At 56.9% G+C, this 25487-nt stretch overlaps 8 protein-coding genes across 8 annotated transcripts; 4 read left to right on the top strand and 4 right to left on the bottom strand.

Moving 5' to 3' along the window:
- Positions 1–97: 97 nt before the first annotated feature.
- On the bottom strand, positions 98–1927 carry PHSY_001652 (vacuolar ATP synthase subunit; the record flags this gene model as incomplete). Its single annotated transcript, XM_012332280.1, has 6 exons — positions 98–208; positions 375–535; positions 629–646; positions 739–792; positions 1011–1109; positions 1861–1927. The coding sequence occupies 6 exons, from the start codon at positions 1925–1927 to the stop codon at positions 98–100; spliced, it is 510 nt and encodes a 169-aa protein (XP_012187670.1).
- Positions 1928–2129: 202 nt separating this feature from the next.
- PHSY_001651 (hypothetical protein) lies at positions 2130–3242 on the bottom strand (the record flags this gene model as incomplete). The annotated part of the gene is made up of 1 exon (XM_012332279.1): positions 2130–3242. The coding sequence occupies one exon, from the start codon at positions 3240–3242 to the stop codon at positions 2130–2132; it is 1113 nt and encodes a 370-aa protein (XP_012187669.1).
- A 398-nt stretch (positions 3243–3640) lies between these two features.
- Positions 3641–3874, bottom strand: PHSY_001650 (hypothetical protein; the record flags this gene model as incomplete). The annotated part of the gene is made up of 1 exon (XM_012332278.1): positions 3641–3874. The coding sequence occupies one exon, from the start codon at positions 3872–3874 to the stop codon at positions 3641–3643; it is 234 nt and encodes a 77-aa protein (XP_012187668.1).
- A 1248-nt stretch (positions 3875–5122) lies between these two features.
- On the top strand, positions 5123–8884 carry PHSY_001649 (hypothetical protein; the record flags this gene model as incomplete). Its single annotated transcript, XM_012332277.1, has 1 exon — positions 5123–8884. The coding sequence occupies one exon, from the start codon at positions 5123–5125 to the stop codon at positions 8882–8884; it is 3762 nt and encodes a 1253-aa protein (XP_012187667.1).
- A 169-nt stretch (positions 8885–9053) lies between these two features.
- Positions 9054–12812, bottom strand: PHSY_001648 (hypothetical protein; the record flags this gene model as incomplete). Its single annotated transcript, XM_012332276.1, has 2 exons — positions 9054–11263; positions 11537–12812. The coding sequence occupies 2 exons, from the start codon at positions 12810–12812 to the stop codon at positions 9054–9056; spliced, it is 3486 nt and encodes a 1161-aa protein (XP_012187666.1).
- A 936-nt stretch (positions 12813–13748) lies between these two features.
- On the top strand, positions 13749–14177 carry PHSY_001647 (hypothetical protein; the record flags this gene model as incomplete). The annotated part of the gene is made up of 1 exon (XM_012332275.1): positions 13749–14177. The coding sequence occupies one exon, from the start codon at positions 13749–13751 to the stop codon at positions 14175–14177; it is 429 nt and encodes a 142-aa protein (XP_012187665.1).
- Positions 14178–17619: 3442 nt separating this feature from the next.
- On the top strand, positions 17620–19677 carry PHSY_001646 (C2H2 type zinc finger containing protein; the record flags this gene model as incomplete). The annotated part of the gene is made up of 1 exon (XM_012332274.1): positions 17620–19677. One exon carries the CDS (start codon positions 17620–17622, stop codon positions 19675–19677), a length of 2058 nt encoding a protein of 685 aa, XP_012187664.1.
- A 749-nt stretch (positions 19678–20426) lies between these two features.
- PHSY_001645 (hypothetical protein) lies at positions 20427–25208 on the top strand (the record flags this gene model as incomplete). The annotated part of the gene is made up of 1 exon (XM_012332273.1): positions 20427–25208. The coding sequence occupies one exon, from the start codon at positions 20427–20429 to the stop codon at positions 25206–25208; it is 4782 nt and encodes a 1593-aa protein (XP_012187663.1).
- Positions 25209–25487: the final 279 nt, after the last annotated feature.

Below are 25487 nucleotides of genomic sequence, written 5' to 3'. Positions count from 1 at the left end.
AAGCGTCAAGGCGACACCGCCGCGTTGGCGGTGACGTCGACAGAGACCGAAACACGAGAGTCAGAGGTGGCCGTTGCAGAGACGACCACCGTTAGCGTCACGCGCGCACCTGCCTGCGCACGTGGCTGTCAGCCCTGTTCAAGTCGCGACAGAAAAGGATATAACCAGGCACCGCGAGGAACACCAGTAAACTAGATGCTGCCGTCAGCTAGCGGAAAGGTGGCAAAGAGAGGGACGTCGATCAAGGGTATCAGACACTCACGGCATGCTGGATGTTGTCCTGTGCGTCCCAGCGTCAATGTCGCCCGAAGAAAACAAAGTGTCAGAGATCGTCTGGTACAATGTGCGCCAAGAGAAGAAGAAATAACACGTACCACGTTGCGGTGGATCGTTCGTTCCTCGCCCCTGTGAGATGGGTTGCCATTCAGTTGGAAGGAGAGAACATCAGCACGCGTCGCGGCGAAGTTGGTGTACAGGACCGGGCCATGCCTCAAGACGCACTTGACCTTCGTGATGTAGCGGATGGTAGCCATGACTTTGGTCAGTCACCGTCAATGCAACGTCGCAGAGTCAGCGAGAATCAGAAAATGACGGCAAGAAGAAGCTCAGGTGGACAGGGGACGCTCACCGGTGTTGTCGGCGCGATCTGTTGCAGAAGCAATAGTATGAGAGGACCACGGTCAGAAGACTCCCACTGCACGAAGCAAAAATCGACGTCAGGCGAGCAAAGGCACTCACGATCGAGAGACTCGATGACTCCTTCCTCCTCCGAGTTGCCGATGTTGAACTTGACTGGAAGTGACGAGCGGCGCAGAAGAAAGGTGAGGACACACATTGAACTATGGTTCGCGAATCTCTGGAAATGTAGGGAATACAGACCTTGGTCACCGTCTGGATTAGGGCAGAAGCGATTATCGCAGAATAGAACCGGATCGGAAGCTCAGTAGCAATTCAGGGATGACATCCGCCCGCGATTCGACGATGGCGAAGTTCAACGTTGCTACACTCACTCTTGTAGTTCTTCATGGTTGATGGAAGTTCGAATGCGTTGTTGTCGCGAGCCGAGCTGATAACGGTTAGACAAAAGTCGTTGCGGATGATGACACTATCTGCGAGAGGTGTGGATGGTCGAAGAGAAGAGCTAAGGCATCAAGACGAGATTCGTGTGCTATTCAAGAGAGTATTTATGCGCTGGCAACGACGCAGGCAGACGCCTTCGCGCCCGCGCCTTTCCGCAACTCGGAGCTCAACGTCCTAGAGAAGAGCTCAGCAAAGACGAAGGGGAAAAGAGGCAAACGACGACTAAAGTCTCTCACAGAGCAACGAAGAAAGAGAGATGGACAGGGATGTCTGGAAGAAGACGAGTGTGCGAATGTGGTCAGGGCCATTTGGCTGAGTCGTGAATAAGAGCTGCTCATAGCTGGTTGCACATCCTTGGTACAGAAAGGACTGCGGAAGGAGGCTAGCGTGCTTATCGTATTGTGCTGCCTGGCTCTGCACGATCGGGAAGCTTTGTGACCTCTGAGAAACACACCGAGACTGTGCCCATTGAACTGAGTTTTGTTGGCGTCCGTGCAGAGAATGAATCAGCCCGATGTGGCTGGAAAGTCGTCATGAGGTGCGCAATTCTTCACCTCAAGCAGACTCGAAAGGCAACTCAGCACGTATCCTTGGCCATGCTTTCAAGCGAAACAGGCCAGCGACGGTCACGGTCCAGGCGACGCGACTGCTGAGCAAAAACGACGGTGTCATGGTAGTGACGGCATGGCTAGAGCGCCCGACTGCTTTTGCTGTGAGCACGTCGGCTCTGTTCCGAGGACTGTCGGTTGCTCCGAAGAGCGTCTTTTACCTCAAGCTGACATGTCAAGTCGATGCAGCCGCCCTTTGCAACACGGCAGCCGAGAGAGAAAAATTGCGCTGTGGTCATGTTGAAGCCAGACCGAGGTGCAAAGCGTCTCATAAGCTACTGCACGTCGAGCAACAACGGAAACGATCGAGATCAGACGCAAAATTTTCGTTGGTGGTGGCCAGCATAGAGTGGTTTTTAATAGATGATAGTGATACAATGCCATGAAATTGCGCTCTCTACAGGCACAGTTGGTGGCGCGCTTCTAGGCCTCTGTTCGTATTCACTTGGACATGTTGACCTCGGCGATGCGACGGCCACGGCTGCGTTCGATGTCGATGCGACCGCGCATGCCTCTGCCCTTGTCCTTGCGACGCATCTGTCCACCGACACCATCACCCATGCCGAGCGGTGCTGCCCCGCCCCACAGGATCTGGAGCGCGGCTTTGACGACGTTGACCGGGTTGGTGGAGCCGTAGATCGATGCGCTGAGGTCGGTGATGCCGACGGAACGGCAGACGGCGTGGATGACGGGTGGCACGCGAAGGCCGAAGCCGGCGGGTCGCGGGCGCATCACGACGCGGCTGGCGCCCCACTTTGCTTCCACCTGCGTCTCGATGGTGCGCGACCCATCGCTGCCCTTGTGGATGCCGACGCTGTCGAGGTTCTTGACCGCCTCGTGGAAGGCCTTGCGACCCGCTTTGGATGCGTTGGTGTCCTTGCCCTCGCCGTAGCCCACGAGGCCGTTGCCGTTGCCAGCGATGACGAGTGCGTACATGCTGGCGTCTTTGCCCTTGGTGGTCATGTGGACGACACGCTTGAGCACGATGGCGTGTCGATGGAGGTCACGCACCTCTTTGACCGACAGCGGCGTCACGGTGGAGAGGTACTGCTCCGAGTTGACCTCGTCGGCGTCGGAGCCCGAGGAGAGCACGAGCGAGTCGGCAGAGGGTGGCGTAGGCTCGAACATGCGTGGCTCGTTGAGGAAGGTGACGCTGGAAGGGTATGGCGTGGAGGTGGTGGGCGTCGAGCGGATCACGTTGTCCGGGTGAGGATCCAGCACAGGGTCGGCAAAGTGAAGCAGCGACGGAAAAGCGCGAAGCGTGCTCGAGGGGAAGTCCATGGGCATAGGCTTATCGAGGAAGGGAGAGGAGGCCGGAATCGTCTTGATCACCTTCTTGGACGATGCTTTCGAGGTGGAAGGGGCACGAGACGAGGATGCCGAGGACGGAGCGGGCTGCACGGATTGTTTCGACGACGACGACGAAGCCGAGAAGCACCGTACATTTGCGAGAGACGGTGCTGGCGATGTTGATGATGACGTAGAGGATGAGGCTCGGGAGAGGTTCCGGAGCAGGCCCGTGACCGCCTTGCGGCAAGTGCTGGACGACGCCATACTGGATGAGAAGCGTGGGTGAATGAGCTGCGAGCTACGAAACTGCTACCGAGGATTGCGTGTCTGTCGATGGTATTGTCGATCGTGCGATAGAGGCGAAGAACCAAAAGTTGGGATGATTGTTGAACGTCGAGATGGTGGAAAGGAACTGTGCCGCAGAACGGAGCCTAGCGACGGAGATCAAGCAGGATGATAGGTCTGATCGGCGTGAGGTTGCTCGCTCGTAAGGTCGAGAAGAAGAATTGCAGCGAGTCCTTGCTGCCTTGCGGAAAAATCGCCCGCAAGCACGAAGGAAAAGTCCAAGTCTCGTGAGCTGCCCTTTCTGAAATTAGGTAAGCATGATTGATGCCGGGCCACCGTCCAAAGTCGGATGGAATTTGTTAGGTCTTGCTTCTAGCTCAGACGCAGTGGTGCTCAGGGCTTCTTGTGTGTTTGCTGTTCAGCCCACATACTTCATCTCGGATCCCGAGAGCGGAAAGCTTGCGCAACGTGACGCTGCAAGCCACGCTGGCCTTGACGGGCCGGTGTGGAAAGCTGCTTTCGAATAGGCTCTCGTTTCTGATTCGGAAACATTCAAACGCTCCGGAAGAAAGGCAGCGAAAACTTTGAAGCAGCGCTATCAAGCACCTCATGGCCTCGCTTGCCGTTCAGCTCTCTTGATACTAGAGCACGACAATAGAAAGCGTCAAAGAAGCGTCAAAGAGGCGACCATAGCAACGGTTGAAGGGTGCGTCAGCGCAGATGTCGAATTTGATGAGCAGCCAGCTAGACTGCGAATGCAACGGCGATTTTTTCCCCCACTCCACACCAGGCAGCGCCGCGCCCGAGAGCGAGCAACTTTTCGGCAATTTTGCGGCTTGAGTTGAACCTGGCTGCTCAGTCCAATCAGGGCGGGAAAGCGATTTTAGGTGTGAGGTCTGACTTTCTGGCTGTGCTCTCTCTCTGGAGTATTGGATCGGATTCGCACACTCCACACGACGAGAGCGCGCTACGTCAATTTTGGCGTCGCTGGCCTAACGACACAAGGTCGCTGTCGTCCTCCTTCTCCTTCTGCCTTCTCACTTCGTCCCACCATTCATCCCCCCCTTGTCGTTTCAGCATCGGTCTCGCTCCCCCTCCTCTGCTTCTTCTCCTCGGGCTCATCATCGTCACGGTTGCTTCCATCATCGCGGGTTGGTCCTTCTCTTCGCAAACGGTATACCATACGTCACTCGGCATCTGCGCTTGTTCGGACTCGCACTCTCTGCACCAAAAACTTCAATCGGTCATCTCGCGAGGTCTCCCTCTGTCTCCCTTTATCTACACCAACTCACCTGCTTCCCCCTGTTCTCGTCAGCCTTGCCTCAAAGACCTGCAGCTCACCACTCGTGTCCGAGCTACAGTACACCGCCGACCTTGGGTTGCTCTGCTACACGATTGCGCTCAGTAAGCGCTCGGCTCATCGACGACATTGAACACTAGGCTCCCCGTTGGACTTCCATATCTCGCATCATCGCAAGCTTCGCCGTGTCGTCGAGTACGGCGCATGACCCTCACCCAGCTGAAGCCCCAGATTCTCTGTCCGTCTCCCTCCCTGTATCAGGCAGTGACCAAGGAGCACCACATCTACCCTCTGCTCCACTTCCCTTTGGTCACTGAGCCTCACAATGTCGGCCAATTCCTCGAACAGACCATTCGATGGCGCTTCAGGTGCCGGTTCAAGGCCTGTAACCTCACCCTTCTCGCCCCATGCCATCGCCTTCGGCCCCAAAAGCACCAAACCCTCAGATTCGTCCGCTGCAGGCTTCAACAAGGTTGCCACTGACGAGAGCTCACCAATCCAATCGGCAGGTACGGACTCGGCACCTTCATCCGCCGGGCTGCACAGCTTCACTGATCGCATGCACTACAGCAGCGACCGCTTGTCGCAGAGCAACAGTGACGCCATCTCTGATTTCAGCGCAACATCTTCCACAGGCGCAGCGATCGCCGCTCACCGAGCACCATCTGCTTTTGCATCCACCGCAACAGATCCCTCTATTCCCTCCCAATCCTCTCTCCTCAACGCACCATCTTCAACGTCCCTTGCTACACCCAAAACTACTGAGCAGCAGCAGCGCCATCTGTCATCGTCGTTTGCATCTCACAACGATGCTCCCTCGCTAGTCCTTCCCGACGGCGCTGACAGTGGTACCAGACCGACATTCAGTCGTCAGTCGTTTTCTGACGGTCCCTCCCCCTCGGCTGCTTTCCTGCTCTCCGCCGACGCTACCTCCTCTTCTGTCAACGCGCGTTCCGGCTCCTTCTCTGGCAGCTTTCCACCCGTAGATTCCAGCAGCCCGCTGCCGCAGCACACAGCTGCTCCAGGTGCTGGCCTGTCTGATCCACCGTCGGGCATCAATACACCACCAGCTCCCAGCACCGGCCCTCTCTCCGCCTCGGATCCACGCACACAGCTGCTCGTCTCAAACTTGCCCTACCGGGTAAGATGGCAAGACCTCAAGGATCTCTTTCGCAAGGCCGGCACAGTGCTCCGTGCTGATGTCTCCCTGAGCGCCGACAACCGTAGTCGAGGTTACGGCACCGTGCTCATGGCCACTGAGCAGGATGCCATCAAAGCTGCCGACCTCCTCGGCGGCTTCACGTGGCAAGGCAGAACGCTTGACGTTCGTGTCGATCGTAGCGGGGCGCTGCTCGGCGTTGCCGGTAGCGCTGTTATGCCCACCATCACTCCAAATCCCGCTTCGTCGCCCAACCTCTTCGCAAGCGCCCCGCCAGCGACAAGTCCCGGCGCATTCTCTTTGGAGCCGAGTCCAGGCGCGCAGCAATTCCTCGGCATTCCAGCTGGCAGCTTCAATAGTGGCAACGCTTCTTCGCCAACCTCATTCTCGGGCGCAGCTTCCCCTGCTCTCCCCTCCTCGGGGAATCGACCAGCTGATCACTCGCACCGCATGCCGACGCGCGCTTCCTTTTCGGCTCACCCGGACGCAAATTTCGCCGGAGGCGAATATCAGCCTTCGGAGTTTGAACGAGCAATGCTGCATGGCCAGGGTCCGTCCGCTTCTTCCGGCAACGCAACACCCAACCGTCATCGGCCCGGTACCAACTTTGATGCTAGCTATGGCGGCCAGCCGCAGCATCGCGCGGTATCTGCCGTTCAGTCACTCGCTTCGCACCCGATGAGCTCGCGCCGAGGCTCGGAAGCCGGAAGCGCCGTTGGCAGCAACTCGTCCTCTCCTGGTCCGTGGAGCTCCTCCGTCAACGACGCAGCTGCTAGCATGTACGCGCAAAGTGCCGGTGGTTCCTCTGTCCCCACAGGTTTTCCAGGCGCCCCCGCCATGGCGCCGTGGCCAGCAGGTCCAGGCTCATTCGGAGGCCAGGCCATGGCATCCATGCAGTCTCAACCTTTTGGCTCGCAGATGCCAACCACCTCGTACGCTGGCAGAGTACTTTTCGTCGGAAACCTCCCTTTCCATTGCCAGTGGCAAGATCTCAAGGATCTCTTCCGCGCCGCCGGCAGTATCCAGCGTGCAGATGTCGCCATCGGTCCCGATGGACGAAGTCGTGGATTCGGTACCGTCCTGTTTTCATCGCAAGAGGATGCACAGAACGCAGTGCGCCTCTACCATGGATACGAGTACAGCGGACGAACGCTCAAGGTGCACTTTGACCGCTTCGCCACGCAGAATGGGCCGGCGGTCGGCACACCTGGCAACCCAGCCCAGTACACTGGCGCCTTTGCTGCGGCTGCTCTGCCATCCCACATGACCAACAACGTGCGAGCTCCTCCTGTTGTTCCGCAAGCTCAGCAACAAGCCATGCAAGGCGCATTCGGCCAGGCGCAATATTCGCAGCACGGCTTGCCTCAATACCAGCAAAGAACCGGCGCGTCGATGCCCTTCGGGGTGGCTCAACAGGGGCAGGGTTCCTTCGGTTACGGCCAGGCAGCGTTTCAGCCGCAGAATACACCAAACCCAAATGCTCAATTCAATCCGCCCTTTCAATCTTCGCAGCAGCTCCAGCATCAGCAACGCCAGCAGCAACAGAGGCATGTGCAGCAACCGCACCATTCGACGTCCGCCTTTTCCGCTTTTGGCAACGTCGGCGCCTCCTCTCAGCAGACATTCTCAACGTTCAGCAGTCTGGCAGATCTTCGCAAGAACGATCAGACAAGCAGTGGAGCGGAAGGGGACGAAACGAGCGCCCAACCCCTCGGCACGTATTCCGAGATCGATGGCTCTCATGCGAGGACGAGTGCAGCATCTGCGCGAGACGCCGATTACGGCATGTCGATCACGATGCCTGCCAACGACTTTGGCGCAGCTTCGTCGTACCTGCCTTCCGACCTCATGTCTCCTGGTCTCGTCTCGCCGCCTGCACCGACACAGCACAGCCAGCAGAATGCGTCGCACCCTGGCCGTATCCAGCTGCCATCGACGACTTTCGCCAACAGCTTTGGCGCTGCAATGGGCCGTCAGCCAGCAGGTCAGACGAGTGACATGGCCGCACGTATGCAGGTGCCCATGACCCCGAGTATGCCAGGCTTCACCTTTCAGCAGGTACCAGAGACGCCACCGCTCTATCCGCAGTTTCTCAGTCCGGGTTTGGACCCTTTCAGCCCCACGGTTGGCGGTGCCGATGCAGCATCCCACACCACAGGCGCACATACGGGCGGCGCCGAATACTCGAATGCAGCTCCCGGTGTTGCTTACAACGTTCCGGTCCCTTTGACGCCGGGTGCGCCTCTCGGATACAACCCTAGGCTCCCCCCGGCAGGTGCTTACGGTGGTGACCATCAACAGCAGCAACCGGCGACGCCGCACTGGTCTCAGACGCCCGGACCACGCAGAGCTGTTGGCGGCAACGGTGCAGCCGTGCGTCACTCGATGGGCGCGCACGATCCAGAAGCGGATGAGGTGGTGGATGCTGCGACCAGGATGGGGATCGCAAAGACGCCTGGTGCTGGACCTCGTCGTCCTTCGCATGCAGACGTCGGCGGCCATAAGCCGCCCTCACGACGAGCCTCTGTTGCTACGCCAGGGGCTGTCGAGCCCTCGCTGGATGACGGATATCCGTTCCCGGTGGTGACTGCTGGCAACATGCAGCACCTCACACGCCGTGCGTCGATGGACTCTCCAGCACAGACTCCGCTTGCATCGGGACCAACGGGGTCGCGCAGCAGCAACAGCAAGCCGGACTCGGCGCCCGTTCCTGCAGCAGCGGGTGAGGTACTGGCTGGCACCAGCGCCGAAGAGCTCGCCAATACGATCGCCAGGCTCAGCGTCAAAGGCACCGCCCTGGCTCGCGAGTCGAACACGCGACGAAGTCTCAGCATGACGGCGGAACGCAGTGCTGCAGCATCGGCCATGGCAAAACTGCAGCAGAAGACGGGCACTCCCACGCCTCCGGCTCAGGATGCCGCTGATGGAGAAGAAGCGACCGTCGGGCTGGGAGCCCCATTCGGCGAAAATCCTCAACCTCCACGACTCGGTTTGTCGGGCAGAGTGACTTCAACTGGCACCATACACACGTCTAGCCCACTCGCAAGTTCTCAGGTCGAACCGTCGAAAGAAGTGTTTGGGATGAACGTATCGACTTCGGCGATGGAAGCAGCGAGGAACGGATCAGCGTTGGACACCGAGGATGCAGCTGGAAGTCGATGAGGGGATAGCAGAAGGAAAAGCGTTTTGTTTTCTTCGGAGATCGTTATAGACATGAATCATGGTATACACTTTTTTAGCATTGCAGTTGTGACTCGGGTAATCGATTCTGGATTCGTCTTTCTTGCAGACCAAGCCTGTCTTTGTCCGATTCTGACAGTGTGAGGACGTTCTAACCACGTCCAGTGGCTGAATCCAGATATGTGTTCTGCAACGCCTTCAAGAGACGTTTTCTGTTGGAAGTTTGAAAGCCTATCGCTTTATCCCGTCTCTTCTTCAGTTCCTGGTAGAACTGAGGTGAACGAATTGTCGTTGACGACGACGAGGATGCTTGTAGAGAGGACCACTGTTTGAGAAGGGAAGATCGTTGGTGGGAGAGGGCGAATTCTTTTTCCGCTAGAGCGGAAGTTGTCTTGAGGACGACGGAGGAAGTGTTTGATCGACGGATTGAGAAGGTCTCTTGTGGAGAGGGGAGGGGGAAAGAAGGTCCACCGCGGGAAGCGTAGTTCGGAAGAAGGATCGATCCACGCACCCTACCGAACGTGTCGTACACCACGATAGGAGAGTCTTCCTCACCGTCGCTGCCGTGAGAAGAGAAGGAGGTGGATTCATCGGCACTCCCACTACGCCGTCGTTTTCGACTCTTTTCCCCAAGGCGATGACGGGGATTTCGATGGGTGAAACCGTACCATCCGTGCAGACCTTTCAATCCAAGTTGCGTTTCCAAAATCGCCAGTACGACATCTGATTGCGTGTCATCGACGTCCAGTGTTGTTGGTGCTTGCTCGCCGAGTACACGAGAACTGTGCTTGTGGAGTAAGGAGGAGACGTCGAATCGGTTGATCGTGTCGTGGTCGAAGAGGTGTTCTTCGATGACCGTCTCGGGTGAATCGGATACGAGGTAGGAGGGGACGAGGGTGGTGGATCCGTCCCACCTGCGGAGTCGGACGGGCGGCGGTGGTGCATTCGGAGGAGCCAAGGAGTGAGAATGCGAGATCGACGTCGAAGGGTCTTCGATCCACGAAACTTGCTCGGGGTCCGGTTCGGATGCTCCGCCCATAGCCACGGGAAGAGTCGACCTTGCGACCGGAGACGGCAGCACCATCTGCTGCTGTTGCATCGGAGCGATACCGGTGCTAGCGGTAGGCGCAGTGAACAACCGTGTCGCAGTGGGTCGAGCAAAAGAAGCATCTGTTGACATGGAATAGCTAGGATCTCTACCCATGTGGGGAAGTGCCCGTGTATCTCTCCCCAGATGCGAAATGCTAGAATCAGCATGCGATGCTACCTGCCCCTGTCTTGCTTGATTTTGAGCTACTGCCGCCCGATTGATGGGTGCTGGCGGAGCTAGTGCGTGGTACATCGCACCCTGTCCGGCGTTCTGAGGAGTGGTGACGGTGGGAGAGAAAGACACGCTCCGTCTTGGCGGTTCTTCGTTCCGACTCGCAGCTCTAACTTCTCTGATTCGACGCTCGGCTTGCAGGGCTGCTGCGTCGAGGTTCGTGCCAGAAGCCGATGTGGACGGACGTGTGGGAATGGCGTTAAAGAACATGTTTGCCGTCGTGGTGGTGGCTGTTGTGGGGTTGGCCGGTCGCACTGGCGTATGTGGTGCTGCGAACGAAGGAGGTGGTCCAGATGCAGAAGTAATTCCTCGCGCGGCAGGGACGGCAAATATAGCGCCACCCGCACCAACTGCATTACCTCTAGGCGCAAAGCTGAAAGAGCTTGACATCGATCTTTCGGTCGGGCTGCCGAAAGCGTTCACGCCTGTGGTCAAGGTCGGTGCAGCTGCAGGTGTCGTGAACAAGTTGAGACGGCCGCCCTCCGGAGGAGCAAATGATGCGGGAAAAGTCGGAGCCAAAGTGTGCGCTTGCAGTCGTGCTGCGGGCGCCTGCCTTTCGATGCGCGGTGGAGACAGATGTTGATATGTGCTTGGCCCAGCCTCGGGCGTCTGCTGGACCGTGGGCGCTCGCGGGGAATGCCATTCTCCTTGATACGGTGGACGCTGTGTAGATGGGAGCGCTGAGTCCGGAGTCGCTGCGAATGCGTATGTGCCGGTCTCGATCGGTTGCTGCGCTGAACGGCTGAATTGGTGGCTTGCGATGGGAGCGTTGCGATCGAAAGCGCTGGGTCCGCGAAGGCTGTCCTCGATCCCGCTGTTGGTACCATCGCCAGAGCCGTCGCCCTCTGAGAGATTGCCGAGAGGCGCTGCAAACAGCTGCCTGTAGCGCGACATGCTCGGACTTTGTGTAATGATGATGGAAGGAAGGAAAGAGTGAATAGCAGGAAAGGAAAGTGTTTGATGTGCGGAAATGCATGTCTTCTGCCTTTGCAGCTCTCGTGCAGCTTCGACAGAACAACACTCCAAAAAGCGCGTCGTAGCTAGAAAACGCGGGTTAACAGTAAATTAAGAAGGCAAATTTGCCGTGAGTCCACCGCCCATCCTTTGTAGCAAGCTTCACAGCGATTATTGCCGTCACCATTTTGCACTGGCTGGGTCGCTTGTGAGGGTCACATGAAGGGAATGCAGACAGATACGGATTGTGGGAATCAATGCTAGATGAAAGTGGTATATGATGATATCTTGTTTTGTAGCTCGACCATGTCATGGACGCAGAAATCCGCCATTCTTACGCCTCAACCAACGAGTCTTACCCAGCAGGATCTGTTGCGAATCTTGCGCAGCGGCAACCAAATCACTCAGATGCTCGATCGGAATGCTCTCCATCTGCTTCTGGGCCTCAACCTGTGCCAAAGCCCTCGTTGCCGCCTTGATCTTCCTCCTCAGCTCTTCCGCTTCCAACTTCAGTTGCTGAACTTGCTTCAACAAAGCCGATCGCGGCACTCTTGCCCCTTTGTCCCTCTGAACATGGTCGTGGTCTGCCAACAATCGCTCGATCGTCTTGAGATCCGATTCCATCTGACGCAAGCCTCCCTCAGATGCGATCCTGTCGGCGTTCTGTCCATCCCACTCCTTCAATCTCGAAGAAACCGGTCCACGCACGGGCTTGACACTCGGCAATAGAAAGCCCAGCCTCATGTGCAATGCGTTCAGCATCGTGTCTCCTGAGCCATCGCTGAGACCGCCGCCGTAATTCTGACTGTTGCCGCTGAAAACGTCCGACAGTCCGGTCTCGCTGGAAGCCTGCGAAGGGTCTAGCGACACATCGGCCTCCACCTTGCCCAGCACGCGCGCGAGCGATGAAAGCTTCTGCGGTTTACGAGCCCGATTGTGCTTGAGGTGGGTGCGCGATTGCATCTGGGTGTGCGGTGAGAGGTGGTGATACGTCAAAGAAGCAAGGTTCGAGACCACGCGATGAGCGAGTCGCGCGGCCTTGGTGGGTGGGTTTTGCTTCTTAGCTGCTGTTTGGCTCCTGCTGACCGTGAGATCGCCCGAAAGTGGGCGAAGCTCGACATGTTCGGTCTGGTGCGAATGAGAGAGCGTAGGACCGAGCCTGCCCCGGATGCGATCGTTCGAAGAGTCCTCGGGAACATAATTCGCCGAGCCATCGGCGGCCCTAGGTGTGCGATTCTCGCTGGTCGGAAGCAACGATGCAGAGAGGTGAAATGCGAGCGTGTTGTGCGTCTGCCGATGCATCACTTGCTGTAGAGGTGGTTGCTGTCGGGTTTGATGCCTTGACGGCACCATCGACGGCTCGATCGGATATCTGACGATGGATAGTCGCTCTTGACCGCTGCCTGGACCGGCGACGAACGGGCTAGCGTCACTGTGTGCGTCAACAGGGCGGTCCAAGCTCGGTCCCGCAGCCCGTTTATCACCAACCACGAGAGCGTCAGCGAAGTCGTCACGCAGGTAGCGCCGAGTGTTCCGAGCAGCTGGTCGCGAGAATCGTACAGATGCAGCGGAAGAGCGCAGAAGGGCTCGATAAAGATCCTGCCACGACCTGTCGGTCGGTCCCGCCTTGACCATGATCCATGATGCAGCGATCCACCGAGCGAGTGGGGCAAGGACTTCGCTCTGAGAAAGCTTTGTGCGGCAAGCTCAGCCGCTCTCGTGCTTTCCTCCCACTTTGCTTCCAGACGGTCGCGCTGGGTGTCCCTGAGCTGAGCTAGATGAACAAGGCTTTGAGAGGTGATGCTCGAACAACGGGAGTTGGACAGGAAGAGATGACATGTGAAGCAGAGCAACCTCGCCAACATTTTTGACAGCTGAATTTCAGCCTGTGCGAGCCGACTATTTCGCCGCTCCACACCGCGCACTCATATACACCGCATTTTGGAATTTTCAAGACAAGGCACCGACATAACATTCTAGAGCTGCCTTCCCGCATGTCCGACTTCATCCCGCCACAAAGTCGTAGTGTGAGCATGCACTCTCAACCCGTTTCTCTCCTTCCCTCTCAGAATCAGATGATACTCAACAAGATGGAGAAGCTCGGTTCAGACGAATGCTATGCAGAGCACCTTGCTCTCCTTGCTCACTTCAGCTGACACCTCCGTGCTCGATGTCGAGTTACACGTGAAAAACAGTCAGGCTCCATAGCAGCTCGCTCCTCTAGAGTCTATGGACACAAGCAGTGGCATCTCAAAATCTCTCATGAAGCCGGGAAAGATAGTCGCCGATTCTTTAGCCTCGGGCAGCTCGGGAATGCACCCAACCTGCCTTCTGCTTGAAACGCATCGAGCGCAGGGAACTGGTCCGCTTCTGCTTTCAGTTTGCATAGCTTGATTTCTTTAGTTCAAGAACCTGGCTCTCGGAGACCTGCGTCCCGGAGGAGCTGCTGTCGTCTCCCAGGCTTGGGTTCGATAAACGGAGCGTTCTTGGTCGACTCGCACTATCCTTTGTCCGTCTTGAATGGTACTGAAGCTGGAAATTTCGGGCCAACGCAGCCGACGGCAAAGAACAATGGGGTCTACCGTGTACATGCAGCCTCGCCTATCAGAAGCGACTCTGCATTTTCCAGCCATGCATTCGGGCCATAAAGCTCCATCTCTCGGCTCCCCTTTTCCCACAGTCGCATTAAACGAACTTGCCTTCAAAGCAAACAGACGTAGTGACCGACCCAATTGTCCATTGTACCAGAGCTGGCGGCACGCGCTGCAACGGCCACTCCTACTTCGGTTCCAGTGCGTCGGTACCATTGTTGCCAAGAGATGCCTCTTCTTAGGAAGACCCGTGATGGAAGGGGCTGAATCTATACTAGCGGGCCAACGCCAAGCGCCGAGTGCATCTCCATTGCGAGGTCGTCAAGCTACCAATCGCATCGATCGAAAGCCACGCGACGACGCCAGCATCCTCGCACAAGGATTGAGCGAACAGGCGGTCCGCGTCTAACGGCACGTTGATGCTGGAGCTCGAGAGCACAGCATGAAAGGTGGGGCTGTATCGGCCAAGCGATCTGTCATTCTATCACGATGTGGGCGCTCACCTCGTGCTCGAAGTACAGTACAGACTCAGCCTGGCTGTCATGAACTGGGCAAGACGTACAGAACTTCTGGTCATCGAGCACGGATCACTTCATCTTGCGCTCAAACAACACTCGTACTGAGACCAAACGACGAAGTAGACTCTGCCGCTCGACTTTCGCGGTGTGATATCTGAGAGTGAAAGGCAAATCATACCTTCTAGAAAGGCGCACAAGCCCCGCGCTACGGAACCAGTACATCGCTTCAGCTTGCCTTTGAGAGCCACGATATGTCGAAATGTGATCTGCTGCGACGCGCAGTGACGGCGGGACGATGTGCCGTGCCCCGCGCGTGTCGTCGCAAGCGCAGTCTCACGACGTTGCATTCTGCAATTTCGAGCCCCGAATTTCCTTTCTCGGACTCGCAACGTGACCGTCAGGTCCGGTCTGCTCTTTCCGTATTGTGACACAATCAAGCAGGTCTCTACGATCTCACGGAGACAGGCTACCGATTTCCCGGCTATGTGTTCCGCTTCTGGCTTGAAGCAGGCAATCCGTATAAAAGGCAGCATTGAGGAGACAGTCGAGAATGCTAACGAAAGACGTTTCATTGCATTCGAACAGCTGTCAGCCCACCTGCCACCCTTGTCATTCAAGGAGCTGACGCCTAAATCTTCGCACCGGCAAGAGGCTCTGCTGATATCACACCACAATTGTTCTTCTTCACGGTGTCTGAATCTAGCATTTTCAGGAGCAGCTCCATCCAGAATTTTGTCGTGTCACATCCGAGCTCGATCCGAGCTTGGGCCTGCGCGATCATTGTTCACTCTGCATCTCTTATGCATGGTCGTCGTGTTCCGCATGAACGGATGTATCAGAACAGCACGAGCTCAAGAGGCTTCGAAGCTCCCACAGGCACCCTATCAGATCCGTGGTGCATGAAAACTGCACATGAGTCCCCAGGCTTTCGAATATGCTTGGTGTCAATTGTAGGGCAGGTATCGGCCACCGTTACAATCTGTCGAACTGGCCATGCGTTATCGCATCAAGGACGCCGGTCCGAGATTTTGGGGAAATTGGCTCAGGAGTAGCTGAAGTAAGCCTGCTCTATCGGTACAGGATCTATATCATTCCTTCACAGCCAGCGCCGTCTCGTTGTGGACAACTGGATTCTACCTGAGGCCAGGTCAAGTTCTCTGGCTGCTTCGTTGCCAGACTTCGACGTCGACACCCAATGTGTAATGAAGGCGCCGCAATAGCGACCAATCAGGACGCTACTTGAGCTCGATGCGATGGCTGCGTCTCGAGGGACGTAGAGTGTGTGCCTTGTTTTCGATCATTCTCGCTACAATCTCGGTCAAGCACCTCATCTGTTCAAATGGTGGCACTGGTGGTACTGCAAGTCGTCGTGTCACGCCTATGTTGGGCCTTGTGGCAGCCATGTGCTCCAACCACCGATGCGGCGACCCATCAATACTGTATCACCATTTTCAGCGGCTCCAATATTTGTGCGGACCTTCGTGGAGCCGACGATATGGAGATTGTATTTGTGGTGGGACCAGCTCCTTGCTTCAGTGCCATCCCGAGTTGTGAAAACGAGACAATTGAGCCTTTCAGAGAGGACTCAATAAAGTGCACGCTCCTCGTTGTGGGCGTCTAGACAAGTCCGGTGTCATTCAACTTGACACAGGCCCAACCCCGAAATCATACGTCAGCCGCTGCTTGCCTGTCTACGCTTTCTCATCATCGGAGCCAGCAGCTGTCGGTGCATTTCGCCCCCGACTCAGACCCTTTCATCCTCATATGAATCGCTGGGCGTTGACAAAGCACGCTTTATCGCATCATTTACAAGCAAATTTCCGCCGACCAATCGTCGCCGCTGCTACACTATCGTGCCGCGGTCCCAAACTAGCCAGCCTTTGTTCTTTCTGAAGTCCTGCTGCCAGCTCTCTCTCATATCATCGTAGCAAAGATTCATGCGCCCACTGATCAACGTGCGACAGACCAAGGAGCCGCTGGGAAAAGGTGGAGCCGCCATCAACCGGGTCTTGAACCTAGATGGCAATCACACCGACAGAAAGCGCGATCCCGAAAGGAATGCATGACCTAGACTCGAACAATGTGCATGTGCTACCGCATATGAAAATTGTGCTAACAAGGCAGAGAGGGGCGTCCTTGAAGCTTTGATAAAGGTCCGTTTTTCCTGGATGCATAGTGAACTCCGAAACCTGGCCCCTTTTCCGATGATGCATCTTCCTTGTCCAAGAGCTGCATGCATGCTTTGGTGTTGCACTCGAATCTGATGTTTGAGTTACTCTGTGCAGCATCGGCGCCGCCTACGCTGTGTTAAGGAGACAGAATCTGCCCAGATACGACGAGGCGAGGTGGCGAATCGTTGGCTCTTGAGCAGTCGCATGGCTGTGTCCAGCTTCATTTCAGCCTCTCTTTCTTGTCAGCAAGCTCGCACTGAGCGGCCCAACTTGTCAAGAGCCCAAAGCTACTTATACAAAACCAGTGTCCGGCCATTTCGTGTATGACTACCTCCTTTTCTCCGTCTTCTCCCCTCCCATACCAAGTACGGAGCTCACATCCTGCCTGTGAGCCTGACGAACAGCTCTCGTCACTGTCAAGCCACAGTGTTTCTCGACCTGTCCGCCCCTAGCTTTTGCAGCTGCATTCCAAAACATCCTGCAATTAGTTCTCACGCTCGACAGAGTTTAGGTTTGCATCGCACAGCTCTGTCGACTGCACAGACGAGAGTAGCGCGCTATCCGACAAGCGGTCCGGTCCTGATTGGATCTTGAGTCTTGATCTCTTTTGCAACCTTCATCCTTGCACCATTCGACTTTTATTTTCGACCTTTGACGACGCAACAAGCTCGCCACTCCGACCATCGGCGGACGGTCGTTGCCCTCAGTTGGGAGCTGCCAACTCTATATCGCATCTTTTGCATCTTTAAACGGCGCACACCGGTCCTTGCCTTCACGCATCACCAAAGAAAGGGCCGGTCGCATCGCCCTGCTCGTCCCCCGACCATTCTGCCCAAAGTCACGCCGGAGGTGCGGGAGAGTGGACAATTGCAGCATGTCGATGCTGAGTTCGCGCACTTCGGCGCGTTCTGCAGAGTCGCACGCAGCCGCTTGTTCATTTGACCCATCGCGCCTGGCTCTCCCCGTCTCTGCGCCTTCCTGTTCCCCTTCTTCCATCTTCTCTTATTCTCCTCACACTCTTCCACCTCAGGACCGCATTTCGATGCCCCAAAGGTGGCCTATGGCGCCGGCTGCTTCTTCGTCCTTCACACACAATCATTCAACTTTCGTCCACCAAGAGGGTGCTGGTATAGCGGCAGATCCTGCTGCTGAACGAGGCGACATGCGAGCTGGATACGCTACACGCTCTTCTACTGGCTGTCTTCCGCGAAACTTCAACGTGACCAGCCAAGCCATGACCGCCACTGGCCTGTTTTCCGTCGGCTCGATGGCTCACAACAGTGGCAATGGAGGCAGCATGGTGCGCAAGAGGCGCCGTCGGTACGGACCAAAGCCTGATCCGCCTTATCAATGCTTTTGCGGCAAGATCTTCAAACGACACGAACACATGCTGCGCCACAGGGCTACACATGACGACACCATCAAGTACGAGTGTCACATGTGTGGAAAGTCGTTTCGACGACAGGATGTCATGCATCGTCACACCATGACGCACGCAGCTCGCAGTCGACAATCGAGCAAGCTGCGCAACACTGCCTCGGAATCGGGGACGGCAATGCCCGCAGCAGTCACTGCGAAGGCAGCTGGCCTCGACCAAGGCGGTGGCGGAGACAAAACCACGTTGTTGGCCGCGCATCGCCAACGCGATCAGTCCCAGAAACAGGCTCAGCTGGGTATTCAAGGCATCAGCAACGAGCACGACATGCTGGAAGACCCCACCCTGCGTGTCGGTCTGGGCGACTATGCATCCGACTCTTCCTCTTCGCAACACAACCAGGACCACCACATAGCGGCAGCACAGCTGTACAATGCTTGCAGCAATGCTCGGTACACGTTTCCTGCTTATGCCGTCAACTTGCAGCCGGTCTATGCCAATAGTTCCGGCGTCGATGCTGGTGGCGCAGGCTATGCTCGTTCAGATGGCTTTGAGATGACCTCCGATTACCACGCTCGCAAGTTCTCGTCCGCGTCTCCCCCGCCAGCCTTTTTTGGCGGTGCCCCCAACCTCGGTCCTCAGGGTTTTGAAGCGGGTCAGCTCGGCGGTGCAACAATGCCTCGAGCTCAGTCCATGCTGCCGATGCTGACGATGGCCACGGGTCATGAACACGATGCCAAGCACAACGGTCAAGACGGCGGTCATCACTGCGCTGCGAGTTGGCACGCCGGAAACTACGGACTTGCGCAAGGCATCACGCAGGCTGGGCCCGCCGAATCAGAGTGGAGCGAGCAGAGCCCTTCCGGGCCCAGCCCACTCACATTCGCCTCTCCCGCTTGGAGCCAGAAGGGAGAGCAGTTCAGGCGAGAAGGTACGACATCCGCATCCAACGGAACGCCGTTGGGCTTGTCCACGAGCAGCAGGCAGCTTTCAATGGATCCTGGCGCGCGGTGGCATCCTTATTCCGAACATCAGCAACAGCCGCAGCCTCCCGTGCAACAACAGCACTTGAGCCTGCAGTCCCACTACCAGCAAGGCTCTCCGTTGAATGGGAGTACCAGCGATGCCGGATTTGGCAGCGTGCACCGCAGCCCTGCAGGGGTGGTTCGAAGACTCCTCTCGGGTCTGCATCATCCCAACGGGTACAGCACGGCTATCTCTGATGCTCAATCGTATGCTGGTCACGGTGCTCAGGGCAAAATGGAGGCGCACGGGGGCACAGCCACGGTCGGTCTCGGACTCGGTCTGGTGGCACAGTCGCATGTCGAGACGCAGGCCGGCTCGCTGGGTCTGATGGGAACGCCCACGCTCAACAATGCTGCGGCGAACAACGGCAGCCGAGGTGACAGAGTGCCGGCGCTTCACCAAACGTCTGCCTCGCCTCAGGTGTCCAACGGCACCATGCTTTCGTCTTCCTCCACGGCTTCGTCAAATCACTGCCTCGATATCGGCATGAGCTCGATGCGAGTCTCGCAGGATACCCTCCACCACAATTCGCCGTCGTATGGCACCGAGGCGAAGCATGGCTTCACCTCCATGTCTAGCGTGTTGGGACCCTTTGACAGCAACTCGCCGCTGACCGAAGCGACTGGCAACGCTTCGCCTCACAGTTACGGCAATGGACAAGGTCGCGGATACGCGGTCAACGCACCCTTGCACGTTCAAGCTCATCGGGCTTCCTCAGGTCCACCCATCGACCCTCACCTGGCTGCATCTAACAACGGCTACGCGACGGATTCGTCGGCTGCAAGCTTGCCCGGCGCTTCCGGCTTCCGACGTTGGTGAACCAGGCAAGCCATGATTTTCTGGCGTCAGCGCTCAGAGCGCAGCTTGAAGGACACTGTCCGTACCATTGCTGCTCTTGCCGGGCTAGACCTGGCATTTCCAGAATGCGATACCGGCCTTCCTCACCAGAAGGTCTTGTTCAAAATCAACAAATCACCTCAGATTTCTCCAACACCCCATGTAGAACTTTCCCACACTCTGACCGTCTCAATCTCATAGATTTCTGCTGCTTGGGTGTTGCTGATTCGCTTGTGCTGTTCGTTCGCTATTGTCATCAGCAGCATGACGACTGCTTTGCTTTGCCGTTTTCTAATCCAGCTTCACTCCCATCGGCGCGTTGAGAGGGGTGTTCAAGCCACACGCGTACCTCAGCAGCAGAAGAAGTCAAGTGTTGGTCTCTCGCTTCGAAAGTCGAGACAGGGGCTCCAGCTGCAACTTTGAGCTGCAACCGACCGCGGCCTGCAGACGAGTTTGTATTTGAGATTTTAGGCAGCAGAGCAGCAGAGCAGTCCTCGTTGAGGCAATTTTGGACCCTGAATGTGAGCTCGCTCGGCAAAGCCGAAGACCAACACACACAAGCGTCAGAAGGGGGGCTGGTCGTAGAGACGCCGACACAAAGTCCCGAGCAGCTTGCAAATTTGCCTCGTCACATTCATCCGCAGCACCATTCAGCCGGCTGAGCCGTCCACAACAATCATATTGGAACCACGGATCGGATCATGGGAAACCAGGACGGGGAGCTTGGCACCATGTCATCGACCCATCAGTCTCCTCCGCCATCACCATCATCAAGCTCTGCTGCAGCAAGTCGCTTCGGCACCCTTTCCCGCCCAGCTCCACCCCCCAAGCCGACGCATCTCTCTTCTGCATTCACGGGGACCTGCAACTCGATTGCCTTACGCCACTATATACACACGCACACCACAGGTGGGTCTTTCACCACACACTCCCCGTCTACCGCCACGATCAGTCGTGCCCATCTCGGTCACTGCTATGACAGCTCCACAGTAAATCACTTTGTCGATGCTTTCGACTCGGCTAGCGAGGATGAGGACCAGGATCAGGATCATCTCCGATCGCCCTCGACGAGACCGACCATCCGAGGTAGGACCTATACAGCTCCCTCGGTCAGCAGGGTCTTTGATGCGAGCTTGGGCGATGCAGACTCGGTAGCGGGTACCTCGCGCCTCATCCGCAACGAAAACATCGCGATCAACGGCTCAGGAGCGTCCAGGGTCGGCGATCTGCGGAATATGTTTGAGGCTGCCCTTCCCACGACTTCTACGCCCATCGCCTTGTCCAGGCAAAACACGGGTGTTGCCTCTCAGCGCACGGGAACGAGGACGAAGCCCAGGATCAGTAATCAAGTTCGTATGCTGCAAGCACAGATCACCGGTGATCGCTTCAATGGCATGGCTGGTGCCTTCCACGTTGCCGACGCACGGACCTCAGTCGTGTATCAAACGCCACAGAAAGTCTCAAGGCATCGCAGAGACGCCACCGATCAGAGCCAGGACGAGTCGATCTATCGCACGGCCAATCAAGATCTGCTGGGCGATGCTCTTAAGATGGACGCAGAAGTCATCCCTCCTAACGCCGATATCGGTACTGTCAGGTCGTCCTCTTCTGGCTCGATCAAATCTGCTGATGCCTGCACAGCTGAACCCACTTCTGTTGACACCGACGCCACCATCTCCCGTTCGACTTCGGCCAAGACCGCCCTGACGTCTTCCATAATCCGTAACATGGCAGCACAGCATGGACGCGATGACAGTTCCGCAACCATCAGACCGAGTCGCTCCGATCACGAAATGTGTCCGGCGCCTGCTGCTGGTTCTAGCAACGGTACACTGACTTCGCCAATTGCGCCTGCAGGCACAGCGCGACGAATCCCGAACCGTCTGGTCAGCGGCGGCCATCGAGGACGCTTGAGCTCCGTCTTCACTGCAGACAGTCAATCGCCTGGTCAAAGCAGCAATGCAGAACGTAGCGACGTCCAAGGTTCCCCTTCCGGGTCCACTGCAAGTCATTCCGCGTCCGAGGCGGAGCTTGAAGCTGAGAGGTCTAGGGAGCCATCGATGCTCATTGATGATGACGATGATGCCAGCTTCTCCAGGACCAGCCGACATTTGCGTGCTAACGACGGCAGCTGCTTCGACCTCGACTCCAGATCGGCCAACACGAGCCCTACGAAGGCGGTCACCACTCGACGCGCCCTGCTCATGGCTGCCACGGCTGCAAGTGTGGACAACGGCGCCGTCGGCGATGGTGTTCGGACGGCATCAGGAGAAGGAGGCGAAGAAGCAGCTTCAAAGCTCCACCGTCCGCCTTCAGCGAGCGTCGATCCTCCTGTCAATTCCGTCGACCCTGCGTCTGGCTTGAATGAGGACGCTGCCAAGTCACTTGATCACGACAATGGCCTACTTCACCACGCGGAACCTCTGCTGGCTTCCGACGCCATCGAGTCAATCTCGCAGCCTTCGCGGCCCGCCAGCTCTCGACTGCCAGCCGGGATCGGCAAGCCAGCCCGTGCATTGTACGACTTCGAAGGTGAGGCCGCTTTCAACGAGCTGACCATTAAAGCCGGACAGCCTTTTGACATTCTCAATGAACAGCTTGCCGGCGGCTGGAGTCTGGGTATCGTCTGGGATCACGAAGGTTTGCCGACCCGTGGCTTGATTCCGATGGGATTCTACTGTTTGATTCAAGAGTTTGCATCCCCCTCGAAGCTTGGGCAGGACATGGAGCGAAAGGACACGCTCAATACCGTTGAAAGGGACACGAGTCCTGGCAAGATCAACTTGCCTTCCCCTGCCACCCCATCTCCGGCTCGCAGAAAGTCCAAAGTAAAGTCACAGATCAGAGAAGCGGACTCGTCACTGAGGCAAAAGGGAGACTCGGAGCGTTCGAAGACCCAGGAACAAGGCGCACAGGGCAAACACGAGCTGGTTAAAGCCCCGGAGAGCACCATCTCATCGTCGTCAGCCACCTCAAACGTGAGAGCGGACAACTCAACTGACGCTAGGTCAGCCGCAAACGGCGTCTCAACATCAGAGGCAGACAAATTGATCTCGGTCAGCGCTTTTCTTGAGATTGGCAACGAAGCTGCGCAATGGGAGCAAGTCGGCAAGCTGGACGCCGTGGCCCAGAAAGATCCCATTGAATCTTCCTCTGCGTCGATCGATGTACCTCAAGCGCTCGTGCCCGTCAGTTCTACGACGGTGATCGATGGTATGCCAGCTTCATCTACAGAAGACAATCCGATCAACTGGACCGCGATTCAGAGCAGTCCGTCGCCGTTGGCTGACACCGCACACCTCCTCGGCAAATCCGAAGAACCAATCGAATCGGTCGCAGACGATGCTGTGCCGGCGTCCGCATCAACTCCGCCTGCCGCATCTGACTGGAAAGGCAGCGTTTTCGGCAAAAAGACGTTCAACCGCTTCGCTAGTTTTGTTACTAGCGGCGCCGAGGACTATGTGCTGTCCGACTCGAACCCTCAGGCGGACGAGCGCTCGCGTACCATCGCTCGCAAAGTGTCCGGAGGCGAGGCAGTCAGCACACTGGCGCCGGCTCTGACCGAGGTCAGAGAAGAGGAGGAGGAGACTGCTTCGGATGGAGAAGCTCGCGGTAATGCCCACGAGGAACGCGCTGAAGTGTCCGAGGTGGAGCTTTGTGCCGCCGACCCGAACCATCACTTCGTCATTGCTGGATCTGCTGGTCCCAAATGGATGAGCAAGTCCGGTCCTTTCCTCGTCCAAGTCCATCATCCCGAGAAACGCACCAAGCTCAACGGCATGCAGGAGTACACGATCTATCACGTCACCAGTACATACCCGCTGTACGATGAACCGGATGCAGTCGTTGAAAACCAAAGCTGCATCCCGTACGATCCCCTCGGTGGTCCATACCCGCCCGGAGCTCAAGTCACGGTGCGTCGCCGGTTCACCCAGTTCGAGTGGTTGTACCAGACTCTCGCCAAGCATTATTCGGCATTGTTCATCCCGCCCGTCCCGGAGAAGCAGTACAGCGGTCGCTTCGCTTCCGACTTTATTGAGACGCGACGTGCTGATCTGGAGATGTGGATGTCACGACTGGTCCGACACCCAGTCCTGCGGTACTCAGAGACGCTTCGATTCTTTCTGAGCTGCGACGACGAGGCCGAGTGGCGAACGAATGCAGCAGCCCTGTTGCGGTATGGCTGTCTTGCGGCGGGCAAGGCGATGCAAGGGGGAGTCTTTGCGCACACCTGGCATCCGGAATTCAACTTTGATGCTAGCGAAGCAGGCGTTGAGGCAGATCGCCTGGATGCATTCCTCAAGGCGCAAGAAAAGGCGATCAACGGTGTTGGTGGGCACAACGCTGGGAAGCATGGTGTGCTTGCTGCGTACAAGAGTCATCGCGAGGGCAACGTGTCAACTTCATCTACGTACCGAGACTTGTCGTACACGCTCTTGCGCACTCTGACCGGAGCTGGTGCTGGTCCGTCTGATGATCATGCCGCCGCCACCATGGTTGGAGCACTGGCGGATGTGGATGCGCATCGGATCCTGGGGCCACCCATGGGTGGTGTGGGCAAGCGCAGCGAGACAGGTGCAACCAACGAACACGGAGCTTGGTGTTGGAGGGAAGACTGTCAAGATTGTCTCAATCTCACCAGCGCACTGCAGAACACGGCAGAATGCATGCAGACTGTCGCCGATATCTACGAGTCGCACGCGAGGGAGACGCTTCTCAGGCAGCACGAGCGGTTCAAAGAGGTATCGAAACCACACACCATGGCACAGTCGCTACTGGAAACGCACCGTACCACCTTGGCCAGGTATCGCGAGGCGACTCGAGATCCTTGGGACGATGACGACCAAGACGACGAGCATCAGCCTTCAGGACCACCAACCGAACTTTCGCCTCAAGAAGCGGAAAAGGTAGCCGCACGATGCGAAACCGTCCTGAACGTAACCCTGTCGGAAATGGACCGGTTGCACAATGAACGTGTGCAAGACTACCACGCTCTCGGCAGATCCTTCCTGGACGGGGAGATCGAGCTGTACGAATCAGTGTTGGAACAGCTCAAAGCGGCAAGACTGCATTACGACGAAGAGTATTACGAGAGGGAGAGCGACTTTCACATCTTGGCCAGCCGCTATCAATCGGATTTGGGAAAGCCGAAGAAGCCTAGTGCTCCACTGTTGATGCCGAGTGCGGCTCAGGGTGCGGTTGGCGGATTGAAAGGTGGTGTCGGGATGCTGATCAGCCAGGCGACGGGAGGAAAGCTGGAAGGCATAGGAGGATCGACGATGGAGAGGGTTGAAAGTGGAAATGGAACGGTTCGTGGAGTAGGGGTGGACGGCAAAGGCTTGAAGGACAGCACCAACGTGTTTCATCAGAACTCGGCGGACGCGGCGCTCAAAGCGATTGCGTCGAAGCACCGCGAGGATGGTAGCGCGCAGCCGAAACACGGTCAGCAGCAACACCAGCTAGGCAGTGAAGCTTCGAGGGGTGCTTCATACTTTTCTGCCATTTGGAGATGATGACTGGGTCTCCTTCTGTCATCCACAGACATCTGGGCGTCCGTCGGGCGCAATGTTCACACTATTGTAAACGGGCGTGTGCCTCGCCTCAGCGAAAGATCCCGACAAGCGGTGGATGGTATTGGCAAACGTTATTTCTGCATCTCGTTACAAGAACAAGACCATAGTAAAAGAAGGCCGAAAGAATCTATCAAGTTCCCATCATTCAGCCCGACAGGTAACCCACACTGCTGCTCGTCACAACATTGCTCGTTTGACACACAGACACTATCCGATCAA

The sequence above is a fragment of the Pseudozyma hubeiensis genome (assembly GCF_000403515.1).
Source record: "Pseudozyma hubeiensis SY62 DNA, scaffold: PHS19, whole genome shotgun sequence".
In the NCBI taxonomy this organism is placed as follows: Eukaryota; Fungi; Basidiomycota; class Ustilaginomycetes; order Ustilaginales; family Ustilaginaceae; genus Pseudozyma; species Pseudozyma hubeiensis.
Note: the sequence above shows the minus strand (reverse complement) of the source record. Positions and strands in the feature narration are given on the sequence as shown.